The following is an 11,434-nucleotide window of genomic DNA, read 5'->3' on the forward strand; positions in this document are numbered from 1 at the left end:
GTGGATGTCACAGCCTCGCCCCCACTTCTTTGAGTGCTTGCTGCACACCAGGTGCCCTTGATGGCACCATCTCACTGACTCCTCACAAGGCAACCGCTGTGAGTACACTCATTTTACACATGAGGAAACGAGGCACCGAGTGATCAGGTGACTTGCCCAAGATCGCAGAGCTGGTAGCTGGCAGGACTCAGGTTCAACCCAGACTGGTGGCTCTAATGCCCTATTTCTGGGGCAGGGGCTCTGACTTGTCTGGGGGATGGGCAAGGGAAGGCACCTCGGGGAAGTGATATTTGAGGCAGATCCCAAGGTAAGCAGGTAAGAGGAGGGGAAACCCTGTGTGCACAGGCCCAGAGCGGGAGTGAAGGTGGAGGGGATGGAAAAAAGGGCCCTGTGGCTGAGTTCAGGGAGCAAGGTGGGGGTGGGAGGGCAGGAGGACAAGGACAGGATGGCCCCCGAGGCCCCTAGAATTCATGGTGGGTAGTTCCAACCACCAGCTCTGGTGTCAAGCAAAAAGGTTTAAACTCAGTCAGCAGAGCATGCAACTCTTGATCTTGGGGGTGTGAGTAGTTCAAGCCCCATGTTGGGCATAGAGCTTACTTAGAAAAGAAAAGAGAAGATTTTAACCATAGCTCCACCTCTACCAGCTGAGTAGTCACCGGGCCTGGTGGACAAGGTCTGTTCACAGGGGTCTGGGAGTGATGGGCTGCACGAGGTTAGGTGGTTCTGGGCCCTCCAGGTAAAGCAAGAGCAGCCAGGTGGCTGGGGAGATGCCAGATGGGGCATGGACTGGGAGGGAGTTGCCTACGCAGAGGGAGTGGGGAGGGCCTGGGGGGCCAGATAGCTCTGAGGAACTGTGTTCGGCAGCCATGTCCAGGGATGGGGTGGTGGCCTCACAGGCCCAACCCAGACGGGTCCTTGAGGAGCCAACTCAGTGACCTGGGCCCTCTTGGAGTTAGGATGGGGGTGGCGCCGCCTCAAAGCCGCCATTGTCACCCCCTCTCCCGCCTGACTGTCTGAGACCTAAAATAGAGAGCAGTGGATCTCGTGAGAAGAGTCTGGGAAAGAGGTCTGGGGGGAGGGGTGTGAGTCACTGCTGGGAATCCTTGAGTTTGAGGCTCCCAAAGCAGCACTGCCCCACCCCCACCCCCAAGGAGCCTGGAATCCATTGGACAGTGGCAGACAGGGTGTCTCTGTTCCACCCCTGTGCCTTGTTGGGGAGGGACTGGGTCCTGGCCCCAGCTCTGCCACAGAAGTACTGGATTACTGGGCCAAATCTGCCCTCTCAGGGCCTCAGTTTCCCAGATGTACCAGGAGTTAAGGACCTTGGCATCTGCTTGAGACCCCTGGAATTCATGGCAGATGGTCCTAATATAGGCCCTCAAAGTCAGACAGTCATGGGTTAAGTCCCAGTTCGTTTCCTACTGCCTGAGTGACCTCGGGGAAAGTCCCTCTACCTATGAGGCTTCTATTTCCTCATCTGCAAAACGAACATTGAAACCAAGTCCTGTTCCTGTCTGGTTTCAGCTTCAACTATCCAACAAGGAACTTGACACCTCCTGGGGCCTCCTACCATGGCCTCCACATCCTCCACATCCTCAGATGGCCACATTTTGTGCTGCCAGAATGTTAACAGGGACTCCACTTTCTAATGCCCTGTGCCTTACACACACTACCTCAGGCTCGCCCCATTCTGGAGGGCAGATAGCATCGTTTCCTGCCCCCTTCATGGGAACTTCTCAGCCTCAGTACTGGGCACTCCAGGAGGAAAGGGGTCTTGGAACCAGAGCGGGCTTTCCTGGGCACCTATAATGTGCCACCCCACTGCGCACATGGGGAAAGCGGCTCCTCTCAAAGGGGTCTGGGAGCTTGCACGCTCTGCAGCGGGAGGCAGTGGCGGTGTGTGGGGCTGGCGTGCCCTCTAGCGGTCGCCGTGCTCGTGGTCTGGCCCCGAGGTCGGGGCTGCACAAGGTCTGGCTGGCAGCGGCCAGGAGGGGAAGTAAGTACCTTCTCAGAGCCGCGGATGGTCCTGCCTGCCGCGGCCCCACCCCCCGGGGGCCGAGAACAGTCTCTCCCAACCTGTCTCTCCTCGTGGCTTCCCAGAGACCCTGCAGTGGCTGCGTGCTCCGCCCCGATTTCCATGGAGACCCCTTGTACACAGCTTCCTCCATCCACTCCACCTCAAGTGGGGCCGGCTGGCTGGACCAGCGCCCTGGGGCCCATGAACAGCCGGTCCGCAGGAACGCTGGCGGTGGGGAGAGTGAAATCCTTCGGCCAGCACCGCGGGGAGGTAAGGTCCGGTTGGGCTCTGCTGACTCTAGGGTCCTGGCTCTGGGTCTAGAGTGGTTCCTTATTCTGTCTAGTGTTCTCTGGCCCCCACCCAGCTCCAGAATGGGCTACAGATTCTAAGCTCTGGTTCTAGAGAGGGTGCAAACTCGTGGATGACACCAGTGTTTTGACTTTGGCTTTAAAATGAATTCAGGGCTTAGATTTTGAACTCCTAGTTCTGGGCTTCAGCTCTAGAATGGGCTCTTGGCTCTGGGGTGCCAGGCTCTGGTTCTAGAGAAGGCTCCAGCCTCTACCTTCAGTGAGGACTCTCAGGCTTCAGGCCCAGGTTTTACAGGATTCCAGACAAGGCTCCAAGCTCTTGGCTCTGACTGCAAGGGTGGTTCCTGCATTCTGAGCTCTAGTTGTAGAGTGAGGCTTGAAGTCTAAGCTCCAACCCCAGGCCCATGGGGCAGTGTTTGGGGCTGGCCCAGGAGTCTGGGGTCAGGCATGAGCAGACAGGTGTCTCTTGCCCCAGGATGGGACTACTCTGTGCTCTCCTTCCAGGTCAACTCCTCAGCCTTCTCTCCCGACGGCCAGAGGCTGCTCACAGCCTCTGAGGATGGCTATGTGTACGGCTGGGAGACCCAGAGCGGGCGGCTGCTGTGGAGGCTGGGTGGCCATGCAGGTGGGGCTCCTGAGGCTGGATGTGGAGACCAAGGCCCACGGGTCTGTCTGGCATTCTGCAGAGCTTATCACTCTGACATCTGAGCTGGGCATTCATGCCAGACAGCCTGGGCAGGGCTGGGGCAGGAGGGCAAGGACACAGGGCCTCTGACAGACCTGGACTCAGACCCTATTACTGTTTGTTTTTTTTTTTTTAAGTTTTAATTAAAAATTGGTAGTCTCTACACCCAACAGGGGACTCAAACTCACAACCAAGATCAAGAGTCACATGCTCTACTGGTTGAGAGTCAGGTCCCCATTCCTACTGTTATAAATTGTTTAAAAATAGTTACCATCTTAACCATTTTTAAATGTTCAGTTCAGTAGTGTTAAGTATGTTCATTGTGCAGCTAGTCTCCTGAACTCATCTTGCAAAATGGAAACTCTATCTATACCCATTAAACTCCCCATTCATCCCTTCCTCCAGCCTGACAACCACCATTTTTTCTAGCTCAATGAATTTACTCTAAGTACCTTCCTTTTCATGACTTATTTCACTTAGCAGAGTGTTCAGCTGTTTAACCACTTTGATTGTGATTGTTATGTCATCTCTCTGAGCCTCTATTTCCTTCTCTTTAGAATGGGGACAGTTGCTCCCCTGTGGGATGAGATAATGCAAAGTGCCTCGCGCCCAGTAAGAACTCAGTAGATAGAACTATTATAATTATTACTGAAACAAGAAAAAAAAATCTGGTAATTACAGGGCAGATTGAATAATGTTGTTAATAGGTAAAGTCCAGGACTGGGGAGCTCAAAGGAGGCAACAAACCCAGGCTGGGCTCTCAAAAAGTTTCTGGAAGGTGCCTGCATTTGCTTTTGGCATTGATTTTACAAATGGGCAAAATAAAGTTGGGTGTTTCAGGTCAAGTCATGGAAGCTCAACTTGCTAGATGGCTGGAGGGTGAGAGAGTTAGGAGGGAGGAGGGTAGGTAGGCGATAAGGCTAGAGAGATTGGCAGGGGTTGGCCTGCAAGGTGGAAGGCAGCACCCCATTCCCTGACCATGCCTGCTTACCCAGGCCCCATCAAGTTCTGCCGCTTCTCCCCTGATGGCCACCTTTTTGCCACGACCTCTGGTGACTGTACCATCCGCCTGTGGGATGTAGCAGAAGCCAAGTGTCTGCATGTCCTGAAGGGTGAGTGCACTGGGTGGGACTAGGACCAAGTAGCCAAACCTATGTTCCTTTCTAGACCCTGCCGTATCCTGTTCCACCAGGTCACCAGAGGAGTGTGGAGACGGTCAGCTTTAGCCCTGACTCAAAGCAGCTGGCATCGGGTGGCTGGGACAAGCGGGTGGTGCTCTGGGAGGTGCAGGTATGTGGAAGGGCGGCCAGAGCGAGACCTGGGACCTGGAGGAGACAACCCCCACCCCAGTGCCCCAGAAAGGTTGTTCCATTTTCCCCACTGCCCATGCCCACACCTGGCATCCAAGACCCCCTTACATCTGGCTGCAGCTACATCCCCAGCCACACCAGCCCTCTGTGCCTCAAGATCTCTGCCTGTGAGGGTCATGCAGCCTGGATTGCCCTCTCCTCCCCTCAAGGACCAGGTAACCTCCCCAGACCCTGTGTGATCACATTACCCAGGCAGCCCTGAAAGGAGAAGTCTGACCCCTCCTTGGTCTGGGTCCTCGGTCTGACCCATTCCTGGTCTGACCCATCTGAGGCCTAGAACCTAGCACCACAAGGCTCTGGGCTACCCTCCAAAGCTCAGGGCTCTCTCCTGCAGTCTGGCCAGATGCTGCGCCACTTAGGAGGGCACCGAGACTCTGTCCAGAGCAGTGACTTCGCACCCAGCTCAGACTGCCTGGTGAGCCACATCTGCTTACTTGCTTGGGGGCTGAGCAGTGGTCAGAATTTCAGACCTTAACTGGGTGACTCTGCTCTTCTGAGCCACTCCCCTTATCTATAAGATGGGGAATTCAGCAGGGCTCACAAACTGCCTGCTTCCTGAGCCTGGCCAGCCTAAGAACCACAAAAGGTGGGCATGGGCTTGCTAGTTCATGCTCACAGCAGATGTCTGCAGGCCACTGGCTCCTGGGACTCTGCTATCTGCATCTGGGACCTGCGGACGGGGACCCCAGTGATCTCCCACCAAGAGCTGGAGGGCCACAGTGGCAACATCAGCTGCCTGTGCTACTCAGCATCCGGCCTCCTGGTGAGCTAGGTTGCCCTGGGTTCCAGGCTGGCCCTCTGCTGGCTACAAACCCATGGGCTTAGAGCTGTTTGCTGTCCAGGCTTCTGGCTCCTGGGACAAGACCATCCACATCTGGAAGCCTTCCACCAGAAACCTGCTTGTTCAGCTCAAGGGCCATGTCACCTGGGTGAAGAGCATAGCTTTCTCCCCTGATGGGTCACAGCTAGCCAGCGCTGGCTACTCCCATATGGTAAGCCCACCACCCCCCCTGCCGCCCGCCCCAGGCCTGTCCTCCTCGCGCACTCCTAACCCAACATCCTCCTTTACCAGAGCCCTCAGCATGGTCTAGAAAGGGCCACATCCTATTTGCCCCGAACAGGAAGGTGACAAGGACAGAACCCAGGTGCCCACCACTTCTGGGCACTAAGGTCTAAACTGGCCCAGAAGCTGCTAGTGACAATAACATTTCTAAGACACACCATAGCTTCAGGGAAAAGAAAACTGCACTGCACTGAATTTTCGCATCAGATTTTTATGCTGGGCATGTTAAATACACCTCACAGACAACAAAACCCAGACCAAGAGGTAAAGAGGTTGGCTGGGACTCACTCCAAAGTGGTTTCAAGGACGCCAGACTTGTGGGGTGAGGCCTCCCTCCCTTCTGCTTATTATTTTCCAGGTCAAAGTCTGGGACTGCAACACAGGAAAGTGCATTGAGACTCTGAAGGTAAGTAAGATCCACGGATGTAGCACCCAAGGGTGTAGGAAAAGGCCTGCCAGGGGAGGTTGGGGGCAGGCAGGACTCGCATTCCCAGAGCCCAGTGAAGTGCTTTCGGCAGGGAGTCCTGGATGTGGCCCACGCCTGTGCCTTCACCCCAGATGGGAAACTCTTAGTGTCTGGAGCTGCTGATCAGGCAAGACGCCAACTTCGATGCACGATCAAATCACCCAGAGCCTCTCAGATATAACATCACCACAAATGGCTCTTTGATCTCAAGCCTGTCTCTCCCTGCCCAGGGCGCATGGGACCCGGCAGGACGAGCCCCTGAAAGGACAGTGAGGGCAGCTGCACGCCACAGGCCCAAAGTAACCTTAACAGAGCACCCAACAGATCCCTGTGACCAGGATTGGTCACGGTCCCACGCCGGGGCTGCCAACAGCCGCAGGCAGGCCTGCCAAAGCCCCCAGGCCCCTAGCAACCACAACCAGGGCACGCCAGCCCACCTCTCCAGCACGGTTCGCTGAAACACCCGCAAACATGAAGCAAGGCCAGCCAGTTTGTTTGTGTTTTATTGATGCCGGTGCTCAGGCCTTGACCGCATACTTCCGGAGTGGGTACAGCCGCTCCTTCCGCTGCTGCTTCTTGGTCTTCAGGTTTTCCTCGTGCTTGTTTAGCCGGCGGCGCATGGCACGTGTCTTCTTGGGCCGCAGATCCAGGGGCTTATACTTCTTACCCTGGGTGATGGGAGAGCGCGGGGAATCTGAGCACCAGGGTTTTGGGGCTACTGCGGCAGTTAACGAAGCCTCCGAGGCTGGAACTAAGCGGCTAGCGGGCACGGGGAAGATGCTGGAAGTGCCTGAAGGGGGCCACTGGGATGCGAAGGTTAACGTGTAGACCTGAGCGTGAGGAGGTATAGGACCAGCCCAGTAGGGGACTGAGGCCCTGTGCTGGGTACCACCTCAGTGAAGAATCAGACCTGCTTAAGGAGCTCCCAACCCAGTGGGTAAGACCGCGCAGCTAACAAGCGGCCCATCGGTGGGGAAGAGGAGAAAAGATAAAGGAAGCTTCCACCTAATGACTGGAAATAGCCTACAAAGCAAGCAATCGGAGTGAACACCAGTTCCAAGGGGGAGAAAACGGGGCGCACAAAAACCCTGAAGAATGCCAGCTCAGGCACTTTCTGGGAACTGCCAATAGTCCAGAGGCGGTACAGGCACAGGGCAGTGGTGTGAGAGCTAAGAGGGGGAACAGCCTCAGGGCAGAGAAGTGCAGAAACAGAAACGAGCTGCGCAGAGGAGGGTAAGCTCGAAGACGGGGGATTTGGAAGCATGAGTCTCTGTCCACCCATATCCATGTTATCCACAGCACAGGTCAGGGCCTCATCCATTTCAAGTTTCCTAAGCCCTCAGAGCTCTGCTGGCCAATACAGGCGCTGGCCACGCGAGGCCTACGTTAAAAATCCAGGCCTTCAGCCACCACAGCCACACGTGGCCATCTGTGACCGTGCCGACAGCACTAACCTAGAGACAGAGACCTCACCTTGACCCTTCCCCCCACCACCCCTGGACTGAGTGGTGCCTGGCAGGGGGTGAACTCACTGGAAAGACCGCCCACCACCTCTGCCATGGTCCCTCTGGAGCCTGATCAAAGTTTCAAGCCTGGGGCGCCTGGGTGACTTAATCGGTTAAGTGTCCGACTCCGGCTCGGGACATGACCTCAGAGTTCACGAGTTTGAGCCCCGCGTCGGGCTCTGTGCTGACAGCTCAGAACCTGGAGCCTGCTTCCGATTCTGTGTCTCCCTCTCTGCCCCTCCCCCACAGTCTCTCTCAAAAATAAAAAACATCTAAGTTTCAAGCCCAATTCTCAGAAAACATTCCCACACACACACAATGTACACACATTCAGGGATGGCGGCACCCTTGCCTGCCCCCCCCCACCCCCCCACCCCCTGCACATGCTACTATCCCTGGGGGCAGCTAACCCAGGAACACATGGCGGCTTTCAGCTGAAAGGCTTTAAAGCAGGGCTGAGGATCTCCCCAAGAAATCCCACCGGAGGACAGGGGCTTCAACCTGTGTCATGTGAGTTCCGGCCCGCCCATGACCTTCTCTTCCTGATAGCCAGCCCTGCTGATTTTGGACTTATCAGCTAGCCCCCACGATCACATAAGCCAATTCTCTGTAATAAGTCAAGTGCATGTCCACACACACATGAAGTTTCCAACTGGTTCTGCTTCACAGCTTGAGCCCTGATAACCTTGCTCAGGCTTACTCAGCTGGTGAGGCTGGATTCGAAACCCAAGGCTCCAGCCAGACTCTCACCACGCTGATTTCTGGACCAGTGCGGCCCCGAGGAAATGCAGACTAGTGCCAAGATGCTGGTTTGGAAGCGAAACCAGCTACAGGTTGGGAAGGCTCTGGAAAGCCCGCTGCCATGCACCCCAGCAGAAAAGAGCCTCTTCCTACCACCCTTTTGGCCAAGGAAGAGCTGGAACTTTGCCCCTGCAGCTAAGCATCCCTCCGACTCCCCCCGGCCCAGACTCACCTTGTAGAATTTCCTGAGGTTCTCTTTCTGAGTCTGGTTGATGACGGTGAGAACGCGGGCGATGGATTTACGAACAACCCGGCTACAAAACAGAGACATCAGTGAAGATGGTGGAGAGATACAGTGCCCCCCTCCCCCAGGCATTTCATTCAGGACCCCAGATGTCCTAAGACAAGAGCGGTATTATTCCCCACCAGCTTGTCCATATTCACCCGAGGTGCCTAACCCAGCCCAGGTGGTTCTGGGGGTGAGGTCTGAAGACTCTAGAAGATGGGTATCCCTCGAGTGGGGACAGGGAAGGGCTGGCATACCCAGTGCTTCTGAGAAGCTGTGAAGTATTCATTCATTGAGCAGAAGCAGAAGGGAGATCAGGAAAGACCTTCCACCCCAGGCCATATATCCTGACAGCTACAAAGACCTAACCAAAGTCAAAGTCGACTATGGGAAATCATGCCACAAGCTGGGCAACAAGTTTAAGGAGTCACAGGAAGAGCCACTTGGGGGGGGGGGGGGGGGGAGCAACAAGACGTAGGCCATGGGGGGAGAGGATGAACATAGGAAGAAGCTGGGAATAAGTGATTTGTGGTCAATGTTGAACACCAGGCATGCTGGGGGATGAAGGAGGGCCACTCAGTAGACAGCTGGTAAACAGTCTTGAGGGCTCAGCATGCAACTTGCTTGCGTGTTCCCCAACTCATCCAATCCCCTCCCAGCACTGCGAGTTGGTTGTTGGGGGCCCATTTTACAGAAAAGCAAAACAAACTAAAACAACAAACCAACTCTGAGTGATGAGTCAGCACACCCATCGGGTAGGATGTGGCAAAAGTGGAATCTGTGCCCAGCTCCACAGACTCCAAACCCATGTTCCTTTCACAAGTCCTGATTCTTGATTCATGTAACTAAGTTAACTCCAACTTAAGGGAGAGGTGGGCACAAGGCACTGATCTACCAAGTGAGGGAGGAGGGCAGGGAGGACCAAGTGCTGGTGGGAGAAATGGGTCTGGTTAGGCTTTTCAAGGCAGCGTTAAAAAGGGGCTTCAGGGGGGCCCCTAGGTGGCTTAGTCCGTTAACAATCTGACTTTGGCTCAGGTCATGATCTCACAGTTGCTGGGTTCAAGTCCTGCCTCAGGCTCTGTGCTGACAGCTCTGAGTCTGGAGCCTGCTTGGGATTCTGTCTCCCGCTTTCTCTGTCTCTCCCCTGCTCTCTCTCAAAAGTAAATAAACATTAAAAAGAGATTAAAAAAATAAAAAAGGGGCTTCGGGGACAACCTGTTCTTTCTTCAACCAGAGAAGCTGAGCAAGGGCACTCCAGGCAAAAGGACAAAATGGTCAAATGCAGATAAGAAGAAAACCACACAGCGGGTCTCCCATGCAGCTGGGTGTGAGCAAGGCGAGCCTGGAAAGGCTGGTTAAGAAGGGCATGACATTCCAACCCACGGGTCCATGAAACGGACATTTCCTTTAGCCAGCTTCGAAAACTGTACAAATGCTTCCAACGCACAGGTGTCCCCCACACCGAGAAAACCGTGGTCCTGCCGCCCCTCACTCACATCTTGGAGAGTTTGGAGGCCGCCCCGCCTGTCACTTTGGCGACGCGCAGCTGGGACAATTCCACCTTCAGGTCTTCCAGCTGTTTAAGCAGCTCCTCCTTCTTCTTGCCGCGAAGGTCTCGAGCCTTAATTTTGGCCTGTGCGCAATCAAGGGTTTGGGTCAAACACCCAGCAAGGTTGTCTCCCCTTCCCAGCGGCCATCCTCCCTTCCGCCTGCGTCGTGATCAGCCCCCGGAGGACGGGCTGCGAGCCCGGCATCCCTCCCCTAGTCTGTGCCTTGGGCAAGGAAACTGAGGCCCCCGCAGGCGCGCCCTCGCCCAGGTCCGCTACGAGGCTGGGCCGCTGCTCCCATTCAGCAGACAGAAAGACGGAGGCGTCGGCAGCGCGGGCTCACCTCTCCAGGCCCAGGCCAACAAGGGAGAGGGCGGGAGTCCTGCTGTGGCGGCGCTAAGCCACTCGGCACGGCGCCTTACAGGCCCGGCTGACAGATGGAACCCCAGTGCTCACCTCGAGCTCCCCACCCCAGGCCCCGAGCCCCACAGCGCGGGGATGGCACCCGATTCCACCGCCCTCACCATGTCTACACAATCTGCCGCCGCGCCGATGGAAAGAGGCCGAAGGAAAGAGGAAGCGGGCGGGGCTGACCTCCACAACTACTGCCGGGTGGCGGCGGGCGCGGCCAATGGCTCCGCCCCGAGGGAGCCCTAGCTCCGCCCCTGACTCCAATCCCTACCCAGCCGCAGGGAGCGCCGAGGTACCGCCCGCCCAGTTTCGCCCCGAGGAGCCCCGCACCTGGGATTACTCAGGTCTTCCTGTCTCCTGAGCAGAGCAGTTGGGGAAACCGAGGCCCAGGGTGACTGGCAGCTTCCCGGAGATAGCACAGTGAGGACTCGAATTCGTCCATTCAGTCATTTACTCGTTCATTCATTCATTCAGTAGACCTTTGCAGGTCGCTCCATTTGTGCTGCCTTGATCTGGGCGCCAGTGCCCTGGGGTTGGAGGGGATGAGGGTTTTCAAAGATGAATGAACCCAACTTCTGCCTTGAAGGAATTTAAAATCCGAAGAGGGCAGGGAGAGGCGGGATCAGACAGCTATACTCACAACTCCATAAATGTTCCAGTGGAGGCAGCACGTGGCAGGGGAAAGCATTCAGGGCCTTTTTTTTTTTTTTTTTTTTTGTTCGCTTGGGACTCTTGGCAGATCCCTTCCCCTTTCTGAGTCTCAGTTTTCTCACCTGTGAAATGGGTATTTTTTGAGGCTTACGAACACGAGAAACTCTCAGCACAAGATCTAATGCACAACAATCGTTCAAAGTATGATTGACATTAATATTCCCTGTGGAATGAACACTTGAGTTGGGCCCTGAAAGTTAAAGGAGAATTCACAAAGCAGGGAAGGTGCTCAGGCTTTCTGACCAGGCAGTTGCCCCAACCAGCAAACGTGAATCACTCCAGTGTCACTCCATTGCCATGTACAAATATGAACCAACACCTTTT

The 11,434-nt window shown here is 55.5% G+C and overlaps 2 protein-coding genes across 7 annotated transcripts; one reads left to right on the forward strand and one right to left on the reverse strand.

Moving 5' to 3' along the window:
* Window positions 1-2,118: 2,118 nt before the first annotated feature.
* On the forward strand, window positions 2,119-6,367 carry WDR38 (WD repeat domain 38). 6 transcript variants are annotated; one of them, XM_042913505.1, is made up of 10 exons: window positions 2,119-2,287; window positions 2,830-2,950; window positions 4,006-4,122; window positions 4,203-4,300; window positions 4,715-4,795; window positions 5,012-5,143; window positions 5,223-5,372; window positions 5,802-5,849; window positions 5,962-6,036; window positions 6,140-6,367. In XM_042913505.1, the coding sequence occupies exons 1-10, from the start codon at window positions 2,138-2,140 to the stop codon at window positions 6,365-6,367; spliced, it is 1,200 nt and encodes a 399-aa protein (XP_042769439.1). In that variant the 5' UTR covers window positions 2,119-2,137. The 6 variants fall into 6 exon arrangements, with proteins under 6 accessions (XP_042769439.1, XP_042769440.1, XP_042769441.1 ...); XM_042913506.1 differs by lacking the exon at window positions 4,715-4,795; XM_042913507.1 differs by lacking the exon at window positions 4,715-4,795 and having other exon boundaries at window positions 4,203-4,225.
* A 28-nt stretch (window positions 6,368-6,395) lies between these two features.
* On the reverse strand, window positions 6,396-10,618 carry RPL35 (ribosomal protein L35). Its single transcript, XM_042913512.1, has 4 exons — window positions 10,513-10,618; window positions 9,938-10,074; window positions 8,388-8,469; window positions 6,396-6,577 (listed from the first exon to the last, which is right to left on the reverse strand). The coding sequence occupies exons 1-4, from the start codon at window positions 10,513-10,515 to the stop codon at window positions 6,428-6,430; spliced, it is 372 nt and encodes a 123-aa protein (XP_042769446.1). The 5' UTR covers window positions 10,516-10,618; the 3' UTR covers window positions 6,396-6,427.
* Window positions 10,619-11,434: the final 816 nt, after the last annotated feature.

Source organism: Panthera leo, chromosome D4, assembly GCF_018350215.1.
Source record: "Panthera leo isolate Ple1 chromosome D4, P.leo_Ple1_pat1.1, whole genome shotgun sequence".
Lineage (NCBI taxonomy): Eukaryota > Metazoa > Chordata > Mammalia > Carnivora > Felidae > Panthera > Panthera leo.